At 35.1% G+C, this 22,917-nt stretch overlaps 1 protein-coding gene and 1 long non-coding RNA gene across 11 annotated transcripts in view; both read left to right on the forward strand.

Moving 5' to 3' along the window:
* Positions 1 to 17,164, forward strand: part of FAM184A (family with sequence similarity 184 member A) — a 66,133-nt gene extending 48,969 nt beyond the window's left edge. Inside the window, exons 11-18 of one of the 10 annotated variants that reach the window (XR_001889937.1) lie at positions 2,362 to 2,489; positions 3,177 to 3,361; positions 3,808 to 3,954; positions 10,157 to 10,274; positions 12,307 to 12,411; positions 15,099 to 15,301; positions 16,192 to 16,286; positions 16,872 to 17,164. Coding sequence is in view for 9 of the 10 variants with exons in the window: in XM_017895932.1 (XP_017751421.1) it covers positions 2,362 to 2,489; positions 3,177 to 3,361; positions 3,808 to 3,954; positions 10,157 to 10,274; positions 12,307 to 12,411; positions 15,099 to 15,301; positions 16,872 to 16,953 (968 nt within the window). In the remaining variant the exon portion in view is untranslated. The remainder of the gene's footprint in view (positions 1 to 2,361; positions 2,490 to 3,176; positions 3,362 to 3,807; positions 3,955 to 10,156; positions 10,275 to 12,306; positions 12,412 to 15,098; positions 15,302 to 16,191; positions 16,287 to 16,871) is intronic. The other 9 variants (XM_017895932.1, XM_017895936.1, XM_017895934.1 and 6 more) reach the window with 9 other exon arrangements.
* A 21-nt stretch (positions 17,165 to 17,185) lies between these two features.
* Positions 17,186 to 18,602, forward strand: LOC108544710 (uncharacterized). Its single transcript, XR_001889938.1, has 2 exons — positions 17,186 to 17,670; positions 18,253 to 18,602. It is a non-coding gene; the product is annotated as an uncharacterized LOC108544710 (long non-coding RNA).
* Positions 18,603 to 22,917: the final 4,315 nt, after the last annotated feature.

Below are 22,917 nucleotides of genomic sequence, written 5' to 3' on the forward strand. Positions count from 1 at the left end.
TTTATTGCATTCACATCCATGGTTGCGGCCACCATCTATGTGCTGGTGATTCCACATATTCATTTCTAGGCCACACCTCTCTTCTTGTACCTTAGGTTTCTATTTCTTACACATTGTTAGACAGATATTCTAACTTATACTCAACATTTAAAAATATGAACCCACTGTCTCCCATAGTCCAAAATGTGTTTATATTCCTGTACCTCCTATTCTAATTAATGGTATCACTGTTTACCCACTTGCCAAAACCAGGAAAATGGAAGTCACAATTGACTTTTTTTCTTTTTTTTTTTTTTTTTTGAGACCGAGTCTCACTGTGCAGGAATACAGTGATGCCATCTCAGCTCACTGCAACCTCTGCCTCCCAAGTTCAAGCAGTTCTCCTGCCTCAGTCTCCCAAGTAGCTGGGGTTACAGGAGCCCGCCACCACACCTGGATAATTTTTATATTTTTAATAGAGACAGGGTTTCACCATGTTGATCAGGCTGGTCTCAAACTCCTGACCTCAGGTGATCCACCCGCCACGGCCTCTCAAAGTGCTGGGATTACGTAAGCTACCACACCCGGCTAACTTTTTTTCTCTCACTGCCACATCCTATCTGTTCCTCCCTCTCTTAAACATTTCTTCTATTTCTTTCCTCTTCTTTAGTCCTCTACCATACTTTGGTTTTGGTTGTATCATTTCTCACCTGGATTATTGCCATAACCTTGCAGATCTCCTTTCACACAGTACATTCTCTAAACTCCAGTCAGGGTAAACTTTGTAATGCTCAAATCTCACCATCTGACAGCCCACTTCAAATCCTTCAGTGATTCCTCATGTCCTACTTGAGTGCGTGTCAAGGTTTCCCACTGAAAAAGGCCTTAACACCAGGGGAAACAACTTACGCTTTACATGGCGGTCTCAAGAGGAGCCTGAATTGGCTAGCTACAAGCACAGCTTGTCTTTGAAGTCTCATGTTTTCACTTTAAAATTTATAAATGTGTATTTTACTCACTTAAATCTGTTTATGTAATATATAATTAATGGATTTTCCAAAAATCTTCAAGTAAAATTCATGTTTCAGAAGATGATCAGGTTCCTTCACGCATACCACCAAACATATCCAAGTTTGAGAACTATGAGCCTTAGGTTAAAATAAAAAACATTTTATACTAAAACTTTCTCCCACTAGGTTCCATTTTCTTTACAGTATGACCATGTGCACTGTGGCCTCCTGCCATACCCTCTTATAGTTTGCCAGACAGACCAGGTTCTTTCTGTTTTATATATGATATCCCTTCTTCCTGAATGCTTTTTCCTTCTCTATTTGGAGAACTCCTACTTGGTCTTCAGACCGTTACTGTGACAATTCCCTTCCCCAGTTTCCCTTTCCTAGAACATTTGAGTTCTTACAGTACTGTGCTTTTGTCATACCTAATAGTCATCTCTGATACCCTACTTAGTTTTCTGGCATAATGTCTTCCCCTTAACCCTATGCAGTTATAGAAATACTGTCATATTTCATTCCCCCTTAGAATAGTGCCTGGCATTCAGTAAATGTTTATGGACTGTATGAAATAATCCCAAACTCAAATGAAGGTGATGACCTTCAGATCACTAACAACACTGACCAGCCAGGCTCCTTTAGGGATATTTTTGAAGGATTCTTACTTGGGTGAGAAGTTGCCTCCTAAATATTTGTTATGGTACCATTAAACTCTAAAATTTTATTTATTTATTTATTTATTTATTTTTTTGAGATGGATTCTCACTCTGTCACCCAGGCTGTAGTGCAATGGTGTGATCTCAGCTCACTGTAACCTCCGCCTCCCAGGTTCACGCAATTCTCCTGTCTCATTCTCCTGAGTAGTTGAGATTACAGGCACCCACCACCACACCCGGCTAATTTGTTGTATGTGTAGTAGAGACAGGGTTTCACCATGTTGGTCAGGCTGGTCTTGAACTCCTGACCTCAGGTGATCCACCCACCTCGGCCCCTCAAAGTGCTGGGATTATAGGCATGAGCCCCTGTGCCTGACCAAATTTTATTATTCTAGTAGTGAAAGAGATGAATTAAAAATACTTCATCTCCATTAGCACTTTACCTGCATACTGAAAGCATGTATAAAAATACCTTGATCCACTTAAACATTTGAGTTTTTTTATATCCTCATCAAAGCTAGATTAACTTTAAATTCATGATAGTATATTGTAGTCTATAATATTTAAATTTGTGAGTTTGTAATAATCTATTAATTTAATGGACATACACAAGTGTTCTGATTTTTAAATAATTTGTTTTACTTCTATAATTTTTATCTATAGTATTGATAATATTTTTTAAAGGTACCAAACGTATTTTTGCCTTGCAATTCCAGCTTCCTTGCGCTCAGAACTCAACCATCAACATGCAGCTGCAATTGATGTGTTACGGCATAATCATCATCAAGAATTGGCAGCTGCTAAAATGGAATTAGAGAGAAGCATAGACATCAGCAGAAGACAGGTAAGTAAGAGTATTCTGTACTGTTTGAATATTGAATGTTCATAATTTTCTGAAAATTATTTTGTAGTAACTCTTATTTTCACTGGTTATCACATTCTATTTATATTGAAGAGCTTTATTTAATTTATTTATTTATTTGAGACAGGGTCTCACTTTGTCACCGAGGCTGGAGGAGTGGCACGATCACAGAAGGGAGCTTAACTGTCAGATAACTGCTAGAGCAGCACTAAACTAAGTCTGCTTTGTAAGCCATGTGATGTGTGTTCTTTTGGGAGGGCCTCCTTAGATGCACTTTCTCTCTAGATTCTAGGCAGTGGTGCCACAATTATTCTTCAAAATCATGTAAAACTTACTGAGAATGTAAGAGCCCTGTGTTCTAATCTCAACTCAGCCACTGGTTATAAATCATCTTTGGGCATTGGTTTCCTCATCTGTAAAATGAGAGAGATGTCCTTTGACCTTTTGGGTTCCTTGTAACCTGACATTATTGAAGCTATATCCATATACACACTTACATGTGTGGAAAGAGAAGCGACCTCGAGGTTTTCTCACTTCAGCAGTTTGCTTTTGAAGAAGCAGTGTCAGAATGATTACATTTGACATTCCAGTGTGTCATTTTCTTTCCCGCAGATAAACACAGAAATCAAATATGTAGAAAACTTCTAAAATTACTTTTTTGTTTTACAGAGTAAGGAGCACATGTGTAGAATTACAGATCTACAAGAGGAACTAAGACACAGAGAGCATCACATCTCTGAATTGGATAAGGAGGTTCAGCACCTTCATGAGAATATAAGTGCCCTAACCAAAGAACTGGAATTTAAGGGGAAAGAAATTCTCAGAATACGAAGTGAATCTAACCAACAGATAAGGTATGCCATTAATTACAATGGAAGGAATATGCAGTGTCATCTGAAAAACTGTTGTGCTGATATTTAGTAATCTATGCCTATTTTTGTGACTAGACTACCTCTCGTAAAATATTGAAGACCACTTTTACTTTATTTGATGACTATATTATAATCTAGAACACAGATGAAATGTTTGTATCTTGAATGATGTACGTGTATTCATTCACTTTGGAAATTGTATATAATTAACTGAAGTCTTTTAAAAATGTTATTTGAAAAAGCATTAAAGGAGACAACTTTAACAAAGCCAGAAGCTTATAGCAGAAAGTAAGTAGCTTAATTTAGGCTGTTTACATTAATTTTCTATATATTATACCAAAAACCATTTCAAATCTGGTAGAATAATAGAAAGTTTTGAAAGCTTGACTTCAGAATAACATTTTCTTAACTAAAAATAAATCAAACAGGTTGCATGAACAAGATTTAAACAAGAGACTTGAAAAAGAGTTGGATGTCATGACAGCAGACCACCTCAGAGAGAAAAATATCATGCGGGCAGATTTTAATAAGACTAACGAGCTACTCAAGGAAATAAATGCAGCTTTACAAGTGTCGTAAGTTATATTATGTAAGAAAATTCATATGTGGATACTAAATTTAGGAGCACTGTGTTTAACCTCAGATTAGCTGTTATTTTGACTCTCATAGAAAGGATACTTCAAAAAGAAAATTTTAGTGCTGTGTTACAGATGGTAATTGCAGTGCTGTATGTTCTTTAATTAGGATGAGACAGTTGATTGATGATGGTCACTCTGATTTTGGTGTTTGCTGTTATTAGAGGTGATTTTTAAATCCTTTTGGGCCAACTATGAGCTCGGGTATCTGCCTTGTATAACAGCTCATAACCTCATGCTTTGGCAGAAATGATTTACAATAGACTCAGTTCCTTGGCTGTCCTTTTTCCTGGCCTCAGTGATATTCCTCAGACAGAGACTGAAATCTTGGCATCCCCCACTTCATGCTCTGAAAAGCATGGTCACAGAAAGAATAACATCAGTCTGTCTGTGTGTCCTCTCTCCTTAGGAATGTTAAAAGAGGAAAGGTTGTGTCCTTGTTTTTCCTTTATTCTGTTGCATATGGTTTTGCACATTATGAATCTTCAGTAGGTAGCAAAAAACTTAGTTTTTTATTTTATGATCATTTTAATAATCGAAAATTAGTATTTGCTTTTAAGTAAGTAAACTACCTGCTTTGCTAGACGCTCCTTTCATTTTAATGCTTCTGCTTCGGTCCATGCTAACCAACCATGTTTCTTTTTTCACCAGAAACCTTCTGCCAGCAGGTAATTACCCCCTAGCTTTAGGTGTTTACTCCTTTAGTTAAAAACAAACACATATCAAATTGATATTTGACCAGCACTATTCAATAGATTGTCTGTGATAATGAAACTGTTTTGTATCTGCTTTGTCCAGGTTAGTAGCTTCTAGCTAAGAATAGCTATTGAACACTTGAATTGTGGTTAGCATAACTGAGGAACTGAATTTTTAAATTTCATTTAATTTTAATTAATTTAAATGTAAGTAGCCATATGCAGACTAATGGTTACAGTGTTGTAAAGCGTAGTTTTAGACAATTGGTTGTTTCTGTTCCATATCCTTGAATGCAGCCTGCTTGGATCTGCTGAATGGTTTGGATTTAGATAGGTAATGAGCAGAGAGAGTTGGTTCCAACCTATGGAGCTGTGGGAAGCAATATATGAACTGTTCCCAGGGACTGGGGAATTCTATTGAAGTTTATTCTCAGCTGCACCCTGGCTTTAAAACTTTGAAATCAGAAGAGTCCTGTAGATTCCTGGAAGGCGGTGGGTGGTAGGGGCTGAAAGGACATGGTGCAGCCTGCCGCTGAGGAAGCTTGGGGCAGATGCACCTTCTTGCTTCTGCTCCTGCCCCAAATCCTGTTGAACTCCCTTCCTGGAGATGGAAGGGTGGGGCAACACATGTGAAGGATGGGAAATACCCCAAGTCCGTAAGTATTGTAGAAATGGTGATGAGTTCTATATTGCTTATGGAATGATGATTATTAGAAATCCTGTTCTCTGGTGCTGAAAGTTAAAGTCTTAGATTTTCAAAGAGTTCTGTAAAAATTTTATTTTCAGTGATATAGTAGTAAAACTTTATATCTAATAAAATGTCCTGATTCTGGTTTCTTTTAGAAACAAATGAGAGAGAATGGGATGTTTGATTCTTTTATCTAAATGATTTACTCTGTAAGTAAAGAAAGTTTAAGCTAAATGAAAACATTCTTTACAACTTGAGGTCATGGCCGATCTTTTAATATGCAAAAAGATGATTCTGAGATTATTATTGATTGTTTAGGTTTATTTCACAAAAGATGATTTCTTCTTGAGAGAAATGTTGAGTTTCTGTACTTAGATTTTAAATAGGTCAGTAATCCCCAATTGAAAAGAAGCACTCCGTCATACCTGAATTACTACTTTTTTTTAAGTTTTGAGTCCTTTCATCTATAATACTCAATTAACTTTTGTTGTTGTTGTCCCTTGATTATTAATTTACCATTCAGATTATTTTTGTAAGCTTTGTGAGGTACAGAAGTAGTCTTGTCACAAATCAGAGTCTGTGCATAATTAATGGGAAAAGAAAGGTTCAGCGTTACAGTGCTTCAATTGGTATATTTCCTTTATTTAAGAGTTTAGAAAATGATGATATAATAGAGTTTTTTCATCTTTATAAAATTAAAGTCCCAGGATATATGTGTGCATAATATACTATTGTTTGGTTATGAAACGATAGTATACTATTTTTGGTTCTAAAATTCACTGATTTATTTTTTTATCCTTTTTTTTCTTAACCAGACTATAACTTGGAAATGTTGTATACAGTTTTTTAGGCATTTGTAATTTAGTCCTGTGTTGTTCATGAATCACAGATATTGACCTATATATTGTCAGAGTCAGAGAAAGCAGGGCATGCATGCCTGGTGAGAATCCATCAGTGGCCCTAATTAGTAATTTTATATGTTCTACTTCTCCTTTCTCCTTTTTTCCCCCTTTCTCTTCTCTCTTCTATTACTTTAATGGAAATCTGTAAAATTTGAGTAAAAGGCTACACTTGTGTGGTACTCTCAAGGCGGCATTTCCCAGGCTTTCATCATTCATATACATCCCTGGGAATTGGGTCATTTCTGGCTACGTGTATTATTTTCTTAATATTTTTAATTGACTTATTTTAACTTAAATATTTAACAGGAAAACTTGATATCACTACAGTAGAACATTTATCACTACTGAAAAATGTTATCCTTTATTCTAAATAGAAGCTAAGCTACAATTATATAAATGTAAATTTTGTGCAAATAAAAACAATGTTATTAGATTCTAGCTAGCATTTACGCTGAAGTCCTGCCTGAGTGTTGTGAACTAGAGTAATGAACATAAGTTATGAAGGCCATTTTAGATACATAGACCCGGCTGGGCACAGCGGCTCATACCTGTAATCCCAGCACTTTTGGGAGGCTGAGGCAGGTGAATCATCTGAGATCAGGAGTTCAAGATCAGCCTGACCAACATGGTAAAACCTCGTCTCTACTAAAAATACAAAAAGTAGCTGGGTGTGGTGGCAGACACTTGTAATCCCAGCTACTCAGGAGACTGAGGCAGGAGAATTGCTCAGACCCGGGAGGTGGAGGTTGCAGTGAACTGAGATTGTGCCATTGCACTGCAGCCTGGGCGGCAGAGGAAAACTCCATCTCAGAGAAAAAAAAAAATGTGTGTGTGTGTGTGTGTGTGTGTGTGTGTGTGTGTGTGTGTGTGTATACACACACCCAAACAATTTTTTTTCTTGTGATTAGAAAGATTAAAGAAGAACAAACTTAAAAACAACTGTGTATCCAGGAACAAAACCAAACACCGCATGTTCTCACTCACAAGTGGGAGTTGAACAACGAGAACATATGGGCACAGGAAGAGGAACATCACACATCGGGGCCTGTCAGGGGATGGGGGGCAGGGGGAGGGATAGCAATTAGGAGAGATACCTAATATAGATGATGGGTGCAGCAAACCACCATGGCACATGTATACCTATGTAACAAACCTGCATGTTGTGCACATGTATCCCAGAACTTAAAGTATAATTAAAAAAAAAAAAACTGTGTTACCAGTTGTTCACACCTGGACTAAATTTTAGAAGCAGTGCTGGTACGAGGGTTGCTTGCAGCAACTGAAGAAAAGAAAAATATTGACTAGTCTTGGCTTGAAATGGATATTGGAATAGTACCAAGTTTTCTTTCTATAAGAATTTTGAAAGACTAGTAATTATTGAAATATATTTGCAAGTTAAATATATATCATGTTACTTGTTCTCTCCTTTAATGCTTTCCTGTTTGTGTTTACATGGATTATGTTTTTTCTATGTATAATCAATTATATTTTCCTATTTAATATCTAGGTATTTTCTTATTAAACATTTTGGTGATGTAAAATATTGTATTAGTCCATTCTCACACTGCTAATAAAGGCATACCGGAGACTAGGTAATTTATAAAGGAAAGAGGTTTAATTGACTCACAGTTCAGCATGGCTGGAGAGGCCTCAGGAAACTTACAGTCATGGTGGAAGGGGAAGTAAACACATCCTTCTTCACATGGTGACAGGAAGGAGAAGGGCCAAGCAAAGGGGGAAAAGATTTTCCCTTATAAAACCATCAGATCTTTTGAGAACTCACTATCATGAGAACAGCAGGGGATAACTGTCCCCATGATTCAATTACCTCCCACCAGGTTTTACCCATGACACATGGGGATTATGAGGACAAAATTCAGGATGAGATTTGGGTGAGATACAGCCAAACTGTATCAGATATTTTATAGAGAAGATTAACTGATAGTAATTCTGTAGGCAAAGGATGTTTAAGCTAAGTAAAAACACTGCAATTTGGATTCAGGGGTAGACCTTTATTATGCAAAATAAGTGGTTCAGAGATTTTAACTGATCGCTTTAGATTCACTTTAACTTGTGAATCTAACTAGACTAATTGTGAATCAACTAGACTAATTTTTTTAATGTAGGTATTACAGAAGAATGTATCTGAGTGATATCAATGAAAGTGATATCAAGTGATAAAAGAAAGTGCTCCAGTGACATCTTGTGGTTTCTCCAACATAAAACCCAAATTGCTATTTCTTTTACTAGATTAGTATTTCTTGACTTTCTTAAAATCTTTGCCCATAAAATACGTAAGAATTAACTCTGCCATATTGGGAAAAAATGCAAGGTCACTTTATGTGAGTTAACAAATCACATTATTTTTCACTTGGTCTTTATTGTCACAAAAGAACAAAAGTAAAGATAGTGGAACTTAACACGTTGTACAGCAAAGTTGTTCAACCCACGGCCCGAAGGCCATATGCGGCCCAGGACAACTTTGAATGCGGCCCAACACAAATTCGTAAACTTTCTTGAAACATGGTAAGATTTTTTTTTTTTTAGCTCATCAGCTATCGTTAGTGTATTTTATGTGTGCCCGAAGACAATTCTTTAAATGTGGCCCAGGGAAACCAAAAGATTGGACACCCCTGTTGTACAACTTACCTCACACTGATCTGACAAACTCCCAGCTGATCCTGAGACAATCACTTCCTCATTTCCTCATCACCTTCATACCTCCCAACACCCTAATTGAGAACTTTAGCCAGGGGACTGGATAGAGAGCCTAATACATTATCTCCAAATCTTTAGCTTGGGCTGAATTTGTGGAGGGATTTTATGGTACTCAAATACACTGAGATTCAGGTACCTCTCTAGGGTTTTGGGTGGGAATAGGAGTATATAACTGACTTCTGGAAGACAGATCAACTACAAGTTACTCAGTATTCATGAATGAATAATTTTTTCTAAGAATCTTTATTAACCATAATTCTATTGAATAATGTTATTGAAATTCTGTTTAAGTTCTATCCTTTATATCCTGAAAACAATAAGATTTTTTAAATAGTTCTAATTATTTGCATTTTCTGAAATTGAAAGTGGTTTTTCTGAAACTAAGCCAACAGTTTCCATTTGTATTGTCTTCAGTCTGCCCCATCCTATATTCTTAGACTCAGCAGGATATGTCACCTGCTTATAAAAAGTGGCCTCTATTTTAGTGATCAGGGCATTCAGGCCTATTACCACCTCATATCATTCAGTACAGAATAGGCTTAGAAGGGCACATAATTTTTCTCTTACCTGATGAACCTTTTTTTCAGTTTGTATGTACTGGCTGATAATATAGAATTTTAAACCTTATCTTCTATAAACCAGGAAAAAATGATGTCATACATGTGTGTCCTTTGTTTTTCTTTCATCTGTATTTGTTTCTTGTCCTTTTTATATGTTACCAAGCCTTGTGTTATCACACAATATTGTATTGAGATAAGCAGTTGTAATAGTAAGCCTGCCTTTCTAGTGTCAAACCTGTATTTGTCAGGTTAGTATCATTCAACATATAATTTCTTCTGCAGAGCTTATCTCCAAATACTCCTCACCTCTTCTCCAAATACTCTGGAATGACTTAAAATGAGTGACTTCTTCAGAAAATAACCTGCAAAGCCTTTCATAGTACCATCTACCCTTTAAAGCCTTTAATGTAACTACTGCTCTTGCAGCAGTCATGTCATTATGCTTAAAAGTTTTAAGGAAAAAAGAAGTTTTGTTTCAGATTTTTGTGTGTGTTCAACTAGACTAATTTTTTTAATGTAGGTATTACAGAAGAATGTATCTGAGTGATATCAATGAGCTAAAGTCTTTCATGTTTTCAGATTAGAAGAAATGGAAGAAAAATATCTAATGAGAGAATCAAAACCAGAAGATATACAGATGATTACAGAATTAAAAGCCATGCTTACAGAAAGAGACCAGATCATAAAGAAACTAATTGTAAGATATTTTGGTTTTAGTCTAACCATGTTAGTAATCAATAGATATTGATTGGGAAAATATGGGACAGTCTTTTTAAGTAATGCTAACTGAAAATAGAAAACACAGAAGATGTGCATTGTGATTGAAAGTTTATTGAATTTTTATGAATAAATATAATTTTTTAAATTTAAATTCGGCATTAGAGGAAGGGAATTGTATGTCTTTCATATTTTAAAAGAAAGTCTTTTGATACCTATTGAATGTTTAATAATATGTCACTGCCAGTATACAATTAATATACCATTGAAGTGTGTGTATGTATATGTGTCACACATGTAGAATTAGGCTTGGCTAGCAAAGAAAAGCCAGCACATTCATGCATTAGCCTGTATTGTACACTAACAAGTTGAGCATATTGATTTCCTAAAATGTGTCCTAGCAAACACTAATCCAGAATTTTTACTCTATAGAAAAAGTGTTCCATAGTCTAGCCTCAGAAAAGTTGCATGCTTTCTCCTGGAAGGTCAGTAATGCTAGGTTCTCTCTTGGAAAGTCAGTAACACTGGGTTCTTAATGACTCTGAAGTTTATCAGCTAAAAAAACACAGATTTAACAATGAATATACTCTTTAACAGTTCATATCTTCAGCTGAAGACTTCGGACTTTAGCATGCAAAAAGAGCATAAGAGCAACATGTATTTCTGAAGTCCTTTTTCCTCTATGCATCTCTGTTTGCATTTAAGAGATGCAGCTTGTTGTCTGAGACTAGAGGTTCCTGCTGAAAGCAATAGGTAGTACCTTGGGGATCACAGGTAGAATCCAGGAGCAGGCTTTGGAGAGATGAGTGTGTGCTGCTTCAATCCACCAACCACCCAATTTTCTACATATTGTGAACATGAGCACAGGCCTTATAGATTTCTCCATCTGATAGCAGCAGACTCATGGCACATTATATTTCATACATGAAATCAGCAAGCATAGTAAATGTATTGAAACTGTGTTCCATATAAATAGCTATTAATTCCCAGTTCTTACTGAGGAGATGTTATAATTGTATTTTATCCTCACAGCAAATACAGTAAAGCAACTTTCCAAAGCAACACAGCTCACCAGGGAAGAGCCAAGATTGTAGCCAAGGGTTGTTCCATACACCTTCCACAACAGCCTAATTCCATGGACTGTGAGGCACATAGGTCGAGATTAATGATTTGAATGACAGTGGTGACTAAGAGAAGCATAAAGAATTCTACTAGATTTCACTAGAATCTAGTTCTGCTAGAGCACAGCCCTGCATTCTCCCACACACTGTTGTGTTTACTTATGGCCTTCCCATATTCTGCTTACTTAATTAGCACATCTTGTTGGTAAAGCCGAAGGTAAAGGTTTTATCTCTATATGGGCCTTCACTTTTTCCCTGTTCCTTGATTACCATTGCTATCATAGATTAATATATCAGATTAGATGCAATCGAATCTATTTATAGTACTGAAGAATAATGAGGCCAGATATGATGGCTCATGCTTATAATCCCAAAACTTTGGGAGGCTGAAGCCGGAGGATTGCTTAAGGCTAGGAGTTTGAGTCCAACCTGGGTGACGTACTGAGACCCTACCTCTACACACACCAAAAAAAAAAAAAAAAATTGCTGGGTATGGCGAAAACGCCTATAAAAGAAATAGAAATAAAGATTAATGATGTAGTGTCATCCTTATCTGTGGAAATAATTCAGTCATGCCCAGAGCCCCATTAATGTAAGTTAAATCTACCCAAACTGCATAGCCCTGTGAAACAGAGCTGGGACCAAATAAACCATTTAGGTCCACTCTTGAAGGAAAAGGGTCAAGTGCTTGGGTATAGGGTTTAAAAGGTGTTGAAAACTTACCCCCCAACATTCCTTAAGACAGCAGCAATCAGGTCTAGAACTCTTTAAACAAAGTACATAAATCTTCAGGTTTTATATTAAATTTTAAATGAAATGGCATTTATACATTTATGTTTTTAAAAATTCCATAGAAAATATTTAAAAGATGTTTATAATTCTTTTGCATAGGAGGATAATAAGTTTTATCAGCTGGAATTAGTCAATCGAGAAACTAACTTCAACAAAGTGTTTAACTCAAGTCCTACTGTTGGTGTTATTAATCCATTGGCTAAGGTATGTGCCGTAAACACTGTAGAATAGGAATGTGGTTTAAAAGTTGGTTAAAAATTTGATGGAAATATTTGGAGCAGCATAGTTGGATAAAGCTCCCAAAAAATGTTTTCTTCTATTTAATAATCTAGCCCTAAAACTTATGAATTATTTGTATGTTCATTTTCAGAATGAAACTGAATAATACTCATATTCCTTTAAATATATTTTACCAATATTATAAAACTTGGTTCTACCTTTTTTACATATTTCTAAAGAAAACTAACCTTCTGACTCTTCTTAAGAGTATTTCTTGTCGTTTTCTTATTGCTCACAATCTTCTGCTTATGGTCCAGAAAGAGACTCCAGCCCTGGATACCCAACAGCTGTTGCTGGTTTAAGGCCTAACATCTTAATGGACCTTGGGTTGGATATGTATTTTGTTGCCTACCAATCATCAGAGAAGGACTTTACTTCTCTCAGCCTTCTGACTGTTCTTTTTGGTTTGGTTTGTTTTTTTGTTTTTGTTTTGGAGATGGCATCTCACTATGTTGCTCAGGCTAGTCTCAAACTCTTGGGCTCAAGCGATCCTCCTGCTTCCAGCTCCCGAGTGGATGGGATTACAGGTGTATGCCACTTTGCCCGGCTTTCTGACTGTTCTTAATAATTAAAATTGAATATGACTTATTTTGATAAGTGTTACTTTCTTGGGACAAATAGAAGAGCCTTGAAATAGACATGACCAAGTCTTATAAATCTTTGTACCCTAGCTTCCCATGGCTCCAATCATGTTTTGGGTATAGTAGGTATTCAGTAAATATTTGTTCAGTTGCAAATTTTCATCACATTCCCTATAAGCCACCACAAATTATTCTGTGAATAAAGCAAGTAATAAAGAATAAATGATTATGTATATACATATATATATTGACTTCATAGGAATTATGAATCTTATGGCAGAAATCAATAGTAGAATAAACAAAAGTGATAGTTCCAAAGCTGTTTTTCAAATTCAGATTTTAAGTTTCATGTCATGCCTAATTTTTATTAGGCCTTTACCCAGAAATTTTCCTTTCCTTTCACAGCTCGTAAAACTTCTCTGTTAAGAACACTGAATCTATCCTTCCTTTACAAGTTAACGTGTTCCAAACTTTAAACTTGAATGTTTTCTAAAATAGAATGACTGGAGAGGCATGTAGCTGTATCTCAGAGTCTGAAATACTGCCTGGCAGATAGAAAGCTCTGAGTGAATAATTGGTGAATGAATAATTATAATTAGTTTTAGTTTTTAAATTCATAATTTAGGGTTAAATAATATTTTAATTATAAAGCAAGATTATGAGGTTTGTGGAAAAGATATACTAAAATACTCCTTTTATTTATTTTATTGGAATTAAATTTTTTGGCTGCAAAATGATTACTGTAGAACTTTACCAGTGTTCTTTTGATTTCTTAAAATAGAAACCTTAAGTAGGTTTAATTATGCCCTCTGGTGACTAGAATAAGAAAATGCAAAAGATACATCTTTGTAAGAACTTTCAAACTACTTTTGACTCCTAATAGTGACTTTTGTTTTCACAAATAGTTCTGAAGAAGCTATTATTATTATTTTCTTTTTCTGGTTATGCTAAAATAAGATTTTTGTCAGAGACTCTACAAGTCACAGAATATGACAGAAGAAAATGTTTAGACAATAAGATAAATATAAATAAAAGTTCCATCTTGTATATTAATTGCATTTTTCCCAAACTCGAGTTATTTTCCAAAAAAACTTACAAATTTAATTAGTATACACCTAATTAGTAAAAGATGAGAATATTCTAAATATCTAACAACATGTTAATTTTTATTTCTCATAGCAATATGATGATCATTGATTCTAGAGATGTGAATAAAATACTTTGAGACTAAAGTTCGTGAATTGCAAGCTGATAGATTTTGATAATCTACAGTGGAATTTGTCTTTTATCTGTTAATTTTAAAGTCACATTTAAAATCAGCTGATTACTATTGTTTTGTAACCTTTAAATTTTAAAAAATATGAGCCAATTAATGATACTGCCAATTAATATGGAAATTAGACTTAATTTTGAAAATAAAACTTTCCCTCTTCAGAAAGATAGATATCACAGTGAATTTAAAACCAGATTATTTCTCTAAGTCAGCTTTAGGTCTTTAGTAGAAATGTGCAATTTGTTTCAAACTACATTGCCAAGCATTTTCTCATTCCTTTCTTTTTTCCAGGCAAGAACTGCCTCCCTTTGACAGATGGCTAAATTTCATGGACCTCTCTTTTAAAATTATGTTTAACTTTACCCCTTCTCCTAATTTTAGCCTAAATCCATTTAACCTTCTATCTGCAAGACTTGCTTTCTCCCCCAACCCTTTTCCTCTTTTCTTCCCAAAAGGGTATTCTTTACCCCTTGGCACTCTTTTTACCTTCTCTCCCATTCCTCGTGAATGACTCCTGAATGTTTCTTCCTCGTTCTTTCTGTCCTGGTAGCATGTCTGTCTTTGAGGATTCCATGTAGATAAAAAATTACCTCCAAGGATTCCCAGACCACAGTTTGGGTAACACTGGTTAATTAACATCTTAATTTAACATAAAGCTTCCAAAATTTTCCCATGCCAAATTTCTATCTTCTACCATTCCTATTTTCTCATTTGTCCTCATGCAGGGACTATCCTCACATGTATTATTTTTAATGCAGCAAAAGAAGAAGAATGATAAATCACCAACAAACAGGTTTGTGAGTGTTCCCAATCTAAGTGCTCTGGAATCTGGTGGAGTGGGCAATGGACATCCTAACCGCCTGGATCCCATTCCTAATTCTCCAGTCCACGATATTGAGTTCAGCAGCAGCAAACCACTTCCACAGCCAGTGCCACCTAAAGGGCCCAAGACATTTTTGAGGTGAGACCCGTCTCACCAATGTTTTTTTCTTTTCTTTTTTAACTTGAGAAATTTACCTTCTTACATTGCAGAAATCACTACTTTAAGAACAACCTAAGAAAACTTACTATGAAATATTTTCTTCAAAGTATATTTATCACCTCTCTAGAGAACTTCCTTTTGACTGTGTTAAAAATTTTTTTCTAATTTCTGGTCATCAGTCAATTTTCTAAGTACTTGAAGAGGTGTTAATGTGATTTATATGGTTAGAATTTTAATATTATGCACGATTACTTTATTTTAGTGTTGTCACCAATTTTAAATTAACAATTCATCCTTATTGTAGAACTTTAAAATAATTTTTTGTTTACTAAGTGGTTTTCATTTTTTATATATGTTTATTTTTTCCCTTGTTTGCCAGGATTATTTATAAATATATATATATGCTTATTGTCAAAATAAAAACATACACAAACTCTGGGAACTTAAATATACTTATGCAAAAACTAAATTTAGAAGAAATAAATAATTTTTAAAATTTCCATTCCATTTTAAGTTACCTTGCAGTTGTTGATTAAATGTATTAGCAAATTTTGAATGAAATGCAAATTTCATTAGAAATTTAGCCATTAGATAAAGTCAGAAAGTACTGTTGTTTTATGCTTATCTTACTATTACTGATTTTTTGCTGCTTTACTTTTTTTTCTTATTCTTACTAAACCTTAGCAGTGTCACTAGTGATAGTCTTACAAGTAGACAGGTTTTTTTAGACTAAGTGATTAATGACATAGTTAATGATTAACAACAAAAAAAAAATAGCAAGAATGAAAATTAGTCAAATACACCTCTGAATTTGTCTCCTGCTAAATATTTTGTGTTGCTTATTTTCCCTTGTGCATGGGTATGTTCAGGTATCAATAAGATGCATGTGCATGAGCTCAAGGAACATGACTACTGGAATTTCCATTACACATTGTTGCGTGCCTTGTAATTTTCCCCAAAGACGGTAGGGATTCTTTTGTTTTCTTAAGTAGCCCAAAGAATCTTTAGTTAGAATTAAGATAAGTATAAACTATATAACATCAATGATGGGGGGAAATTATGTTTTTAATGTACTCCCTTTCCTGGAGTATTTGCATAGGGAATGATGAAATGAAAATTTAATAGAAAATGCATGTAGTAAAAAAAATACTAGTTACTTTAGTTATATTTAAGGACACATCTGTAAAATCAACTAAAAGAGAAAAGGTGCTGAAAGAGAGGATCATTATTTTATTCTCTCTTATTTCCCACAATTCTTACTGAATTTTTTATTCAAAGAAGGTGACATTTTTGCAGTTGTTTTTTGTTTTTTGTGATTGTTGTGATGTGGCTCCTCCTGAACTGACTTCATTTGAGCTGCTGATGCACTCTTACGCTCTCATGGAGTGGAGAACCGATTCTAGTGTAGAGGGAGTAGCAAATCTTTAAAATACGACTTACAACATGGGGAAGCTGTTGTGGTAATCTATGCTGATGTTTTATGTGCTTTTGCCTCATTTTGCACAATGACTTAATGCTGAGTTACATGTCTCTCTTTTTATGAATTCAGTCCTGCTCAGAGTGAAGCTTCTCCAGTGGCTTCTCCAGATCCCCAGCGCCAGGAGTGGTTTGCCCGGTACTTCACATTCTGAAAGAATTGTGTTGGCACAGCCTTGTGTGGACTGTTACTGAGAGCATGACTTTATACAGATTGATATGTAAATAGGCTTTCCTATGTCAAACACTGTGAATGAGAAAGTCTTTGTCTCTCCAGTTTGAAAATGCACTGTATTTCCTGTGATATTTATTGGAATCATTCTATAAGGTACTATATGATGTGTGTAATTATAACTGTTGTTTTTANAAAAACTAAATTTAGAAGAAATAAATAATTTTTAAAATTTCCATTCCATTTTAAGTTACCTTGCAGTTGTTGATTAAATGTATTAGCAAATTTTGAATGAAATGCAAATTTCATTAGAAATTTAGCCATTAGATAAAGTCAGAAAGTACTGTTGTTTTATGCTTATCTTACTATTACTGATTTTTTGCTGCTTTACTTTTTTTTCTTATTCTTACTAAACCTTAGCAGTGTCACTAGTGATAGTCTTACAAGTAGACAGGTTTTTTTAGACTAAGTGATTAATGACATAGTTAATGATTAACAACAAAAAAAAAATAGCAAGAATGAAAATTAGTCAAATACACCTCTGAATTTGTCTCCTGCTAAATATTTTGTGTTGCTTATTTTCCCTTGTGCATGGGTATGTTCAGGTATCAATAAGATGCATGTGCATGAGCTCAAGGAACATGACTACTGGAATTTCCATTACACATTGTTGCGTGCCTTGTAATTTTCCCCAAAGACGGTAGGGATTCTTTTGTTTTCTTAAGTAGCCCAAAGAATCTTTAGTTAGAATTAAGATAAGTATAAACTATATAACATCAATGATGGGGGGAAATTATGTTTTAATGTACTCCCTTTCCTGGAGTATTTGCATAGGGAATGATGAAATGAAAATTTAATAGAAAATGCATGTAGTAAAAAAAATACTAGTTACTTTAGTTATATTTAAGGACACATCTGTAAAATCAACTAAAAGAGAAAAGGTGCTGAAAGAGAGGATCATTATTTTATTCTCTCTTATTTCCCACAATTCTTACTGAATTTTTTATTCAAAGAAGGTGACATTTTGCAGTTGTTTTTTGTTTTTTGTGATTGTTGTGATGTGGCTCCTCCTGAACTGACTTCATTTGAGCTGCTGATGCACTCTTACGCTCTCATGGAGTGGAGAACCGATTCTAGTGTAGAGGGAGTAGCAAATCTTTAAAATACGACTTACAACATGGGGAAGCTGTTGTGGTAATCTATGCTGATGTTTTATGTGCTTTTGCCTCATTTTGCACAATGACTTAATGCTGAGTTACATGTCTCTCTTTTATGAATTCAGTCCTGCTCAGAGTGAAGCTTCTCCAGTGGCTTCTCCAGATCCCCAGCGCCAGGAGTGGTTTGCCCGGTACTTCACATTCTGAAAGAATTGTGTTGGCACAGCCTTGTGTGGACTGTTACTGAGAGCATGACTTTATACAGATTGATATGTAAATAGGCTTTCCTATGTCAAACACTGTGAATGAGAAAGTCTTTGTCTCTCCAGTTTGAAAATGCACTGTATTTCCTGTGATATTTATTGGAATCATTCTATAAGGTACTATATGATGTGTGTAATTATAACTGTTGTTTTTATTTGAGATGGAAGAGTCTTTAACCTTTGTAATTACTGCATAATAAATTTTGTTAGAACAAAAAATAATGCTTTTATTTTTTCTAAGTTTCCTTTAATTTTAAATATTTTTTAATTCCAGGTAAGACTTATCAACAAATTTTATTGCATTATAATCATGTCATATCAAATTATTTGACTTCAGTAATCATAACAAAATCAGGATAGGGAAATAGAAACCCTTGTTCCATTACAGTGTGTAATTTTAACTAAATTGTTATCTAAATTTACAAAGCTAGAATGAAAGTGCTTGTATAAATTGTGGACTTTCAAGTATATGAAATACTGTTGACTTTTAGATGTTCGTTGTGTTTTTTTTTTTTTTTTTTTCAGTTTTGATAGTTGAGATCTAGAACTGCAGTACAGTTAGTATCTATAATTAATACTATGTTTTATGGCCAAAAGTCACTGGGTAAGGAATAAATAGTCAATTTGATTTTAATTTGTCTTAAAAGCCAGTTTGATAGTTTTCTAAATTGGCATAATTAATAGGGAGTGAGACATAAGGATCTGGAGCTCAGGAAGAGAAAGACTGAGCTATAGATGTTTTGGAACATGGCATGTATGAGATAGAGAAAGCCACAGGTGTGGATGAGAACAACAAGGAAGGGGGGTGAGGATAGAACTTTGGGAGAAACCAACATGTCAGAAACAGACAGGGTTTGAATGAGAATGAGAAGTAGAGTTACAGATCCAAAAAAGCATAGTGTCCTGGAAGAAGAAAGTTTCAGAGAGACCCAGCAGCCAGCCAACAATGTTAAATGCTATAGGTATCAGGAAAGGGAAAAAATGAAAAGTGTCCATTGGCTTTGACAACTACAAGATGGTCTTAGCAAAAGCAGATTCAGCGTAACAGTGGTAACAAAAGCCACTGTCTAGGAAAGAGGGAAATGGAAGTCAAGGAAGTTGAGACAGTGAGTAAAAACCTCTCTGAAAAAAACTTAGTAATACATGGAAGAGGAAAGAGAAAGTGAAGTCATAGACTGGGAAGGGTCAAGATGGGCTTTGTTTGTGTCTTTAGGAGACTTTGTCACACTTTCATGCTGGAGGGGAGAGAGGGAAATTAAAAGGACAGGAGGAGAAGGGGACCAACCTCCCATAGAGTACCTGAACCTTCTTCATAACATCCCTGACTGAGCTTTTATACTTCCAGTGATAGGAAACTCCTTTCTCTGAGGGTAGCCTGGTGCTGCCACCACGTGTCTTAGCCTCTGTGACTCAGTCTCCTGGGCTATATAATAAATATTACCTTCCACCCTACCTTCCTAGAAGATAATATGAGATAGCTTATTAAAAGTCTTAGGAAACGTATAAATTGCTACAGATGAGAAAATTGTTGTCTTGAAAAGTAGAAGAGCAAATGTGTTAGAAAACTGTAAAAGGATTGTCAGGCATAATTGAGATCACAGACTATATATTGAAATCCATCAGCATGATTGTGGGTTTTGACCATCTTCAGCTACTAGCAGCAAGTTTCTAGGAAGGGATATTTAGACTTAACCAGGATTAGGATAGTGTTGGATAAGTATAAAGGAGAGAGGTAAAAGGAGCCAGGGTTTTTGCAGAAAAGTGGTAATGTAAATATCATTATAACAGCCTAACTACTTTTATGCTAGGATTTTAGAAGTAAAAGCACAGTGAACAGATACTATTAATTGCATTACCTTAGATGTCAAATTGATTTTTACATATAGGTCAAGATGCTTAGTTCTTATTCTATTACTCCTTCATAACCAATTATATGTAGGTATTAAGTTTCACTAATGCTGTATCTTAAAATATTTACCTTTTCATCATCATAAAACATTGAGTTTCTAATTCGTGGCTTTTCTCCAAACACTATGATTTTAAATCTGGAGTGAAGAGATAGGTCCTAAGAGGTGAATAGTAGGGAATATTTTCTTTGTATATACAGTACTGTGTACCGCAGCTCAAGCAGAAAGAGGGCATCTTGATGAGCTAAACCACAATTGTTTGTTTTGCTGTGTCTTATGTTGTAGAGAGTGTTAATGTGGATTAGAGGATGGGAAAGGAAAAATGTTAAATACAACATAGTTGGAAATGCTTTATTCATGTCCACAGGAACCATATACAAAAGTTTGTCCAAAAGCAATACAAATTAAATATTTGGAAATAGATCACAATCAGATTTCTTAGTTAAGTATTCAGATTCCAAAACTGTGTTCATGATAAAATCATATGAAAACATTTGCGAACAATGTCTTGCTTTGGGTTCAGCTAAAAATTATCCGTAGGCAGTCTTGTATTTATTTTCATAAACAAAGAACATATTCTATCTTTCTAACAAATAAGATCAACAACATGATTTGAAATAGAGATATTCTTCGAAAATAATAAGATGCCTAATTTTTTTCTTTTCTTTTTTTTTTTTTTTTTAATTTTGAGGCAGGGTTTCACTCTCGCCCAGGCTGGAGTGCAGTGGCATGATTACAGCTCACTTGCAGCCTTAACCTCCTGGGCTCAAATAATCCTCCCACCTCAGGGCCCTGAGTAGCTCGAACTAGAGGCGTACACCACCACACCCAGCTAATTTTTGTATTTTTGTAGAAATGAGGTTTTGCCACATTGCCCAGGTTGGTCTCGAACTCCTGAGCTCAAGCAATACTCCTTGGCCTCCCAATGTACTGGGATTACAGGCATATGCTACTGCATTTTCTTTTCATTTTACTACGAATAGTCTAACATTGTCACATGATATCATTGCGATACTGGATTAAACCATATTTTGGTTTGGAAGGTTACTACATGTTAACCACCTCTGGTAATCCCAGGAATATTATCTCTGTAATTTTCTGAAGGTAGCGATATTTAATTTTAACAATATTCTGATTTGCTTTTATTAGCAGTCAAAACCTGTTGGAAATAGACTAAAGAGCACAGAAATAAACCCTCGCATATGGCCAGATGACTTTCAACAAGGGTGATAGGGCCATTCAATTGGGAAAAAGCAGTCTTTTCAACAAATGGTGCTGGAAAAACTGATATTCACATGCAAAAGAACGAAGTTGGACTCTCGCCTTCTAACACTATGTACAAAAATTCAAAATGGAACAAAGACTTGAACATAAAAGCTAAAACTATAAAACTTTTAGAAGTAAACATTGGATGACATTGGATTTGGTAATGATTTTTTAGATCTGATACCAAAAGCAAGGCAACAAGCAAAAATAATTGGACTTCATAAAAATTTAAAATTTTTGTGCATCAAAGGACACTATCAACAGAGTGAAAAGACACCCTTAAAGTGGGAGAAAATATTTGCAAAGCATATAACTGATAGGGGATTAATATCCAGGATACATAAAGAAATCCTGCCTGGGTGTGGCAGCTCACACCTGTAACCCTAACACTTTGGGAGGCTGAGGCCAGAGTATTGCTTGCGGACAGGAGTTAGAGACCAGCCTGGGCAACATGGCAAGACCCTGTCTCTACAAATTTGTTTTGTAAGTAGCTGGATGTGATGGTACACACTTGTCTCAACTACTAGGGAGGCAGAGGCAAGAGAATAACTTGAGTCCAGGTGTCTGAGGCTGCAGCGAGCTATGATCATGTCACTGCACTCCAGCCTGGGTGACAGTGAGACCCTGTCTCTTAAAAAAAAAAAAAAAAAAAAAAAAAAAAAAAAAAAAAAAAAAAAAAAAACAATTTATAAAACTCAACCACAAAATTCAAAATTGGGCAAAAGAATAGATATTTCTCGAAAGAAGATACACAAATGGCCAATAAGCTCATAAGATGCTGAGCTCATGCTCAGCATCACTAGTTATGATGAAAATGTAAGTCAAAATCACAATTAGACAAGATGCTTCATTATAATTTATTAATTAGGAGGGCTTTCATAAAAAATAAGACAAAAACAGAAAATAACAAATGTTGCTAAGGATGTGGAGAAACTGGAGCCCTTGTGGGAATGTCAAATGGCAAAACCACTGTAGCAAACAGGCAGTTCTTCAAAAAATTAAGTAGAATCACCATATGATCCAGCAATTCTACTTCTAGGTATATACCCAAAAGCAGGGACACAAACAGTATTTGTACACTAATGGTGCATCATTATTCACAAGAGACTAGAGGTGAAAACAACCCAAATGGCCATCAGCAGATGAAATGGAAAAATAGAATATGGTATAAACATACTTTGGAACATTATTCAGCCTTAAAAAGAAATAAAATTCTGATATATCTTACATGAATGAACCTTGAAAACGTTATACAAAGTAAAATAAGCCAGACAAAAGACCAAATGCTGTACGATTCCATTTACCTGAATAGGCAAATTCATAAAGATGGAAACAAAAATAGATGTTACCAAGG

This window comes from Rhinopithecus bieti, unplaced genomic scaffold (genome assembly GCF_001698545.2).
Source record: "Rhinopithecus bieti isolate Rb0 unplaced genomic scaffold, ASM169854v2 scaffold_27321, whole genome shotgun sequence".
In the NCBI taxonomy this organism is placed as follows: domain Eukaryota; kingdom Metazoa; phylum Chordata; class Mammalia; order Primates; family Cercopithecidae; genus Rhinopithecus; species Rhinopithecus bieti.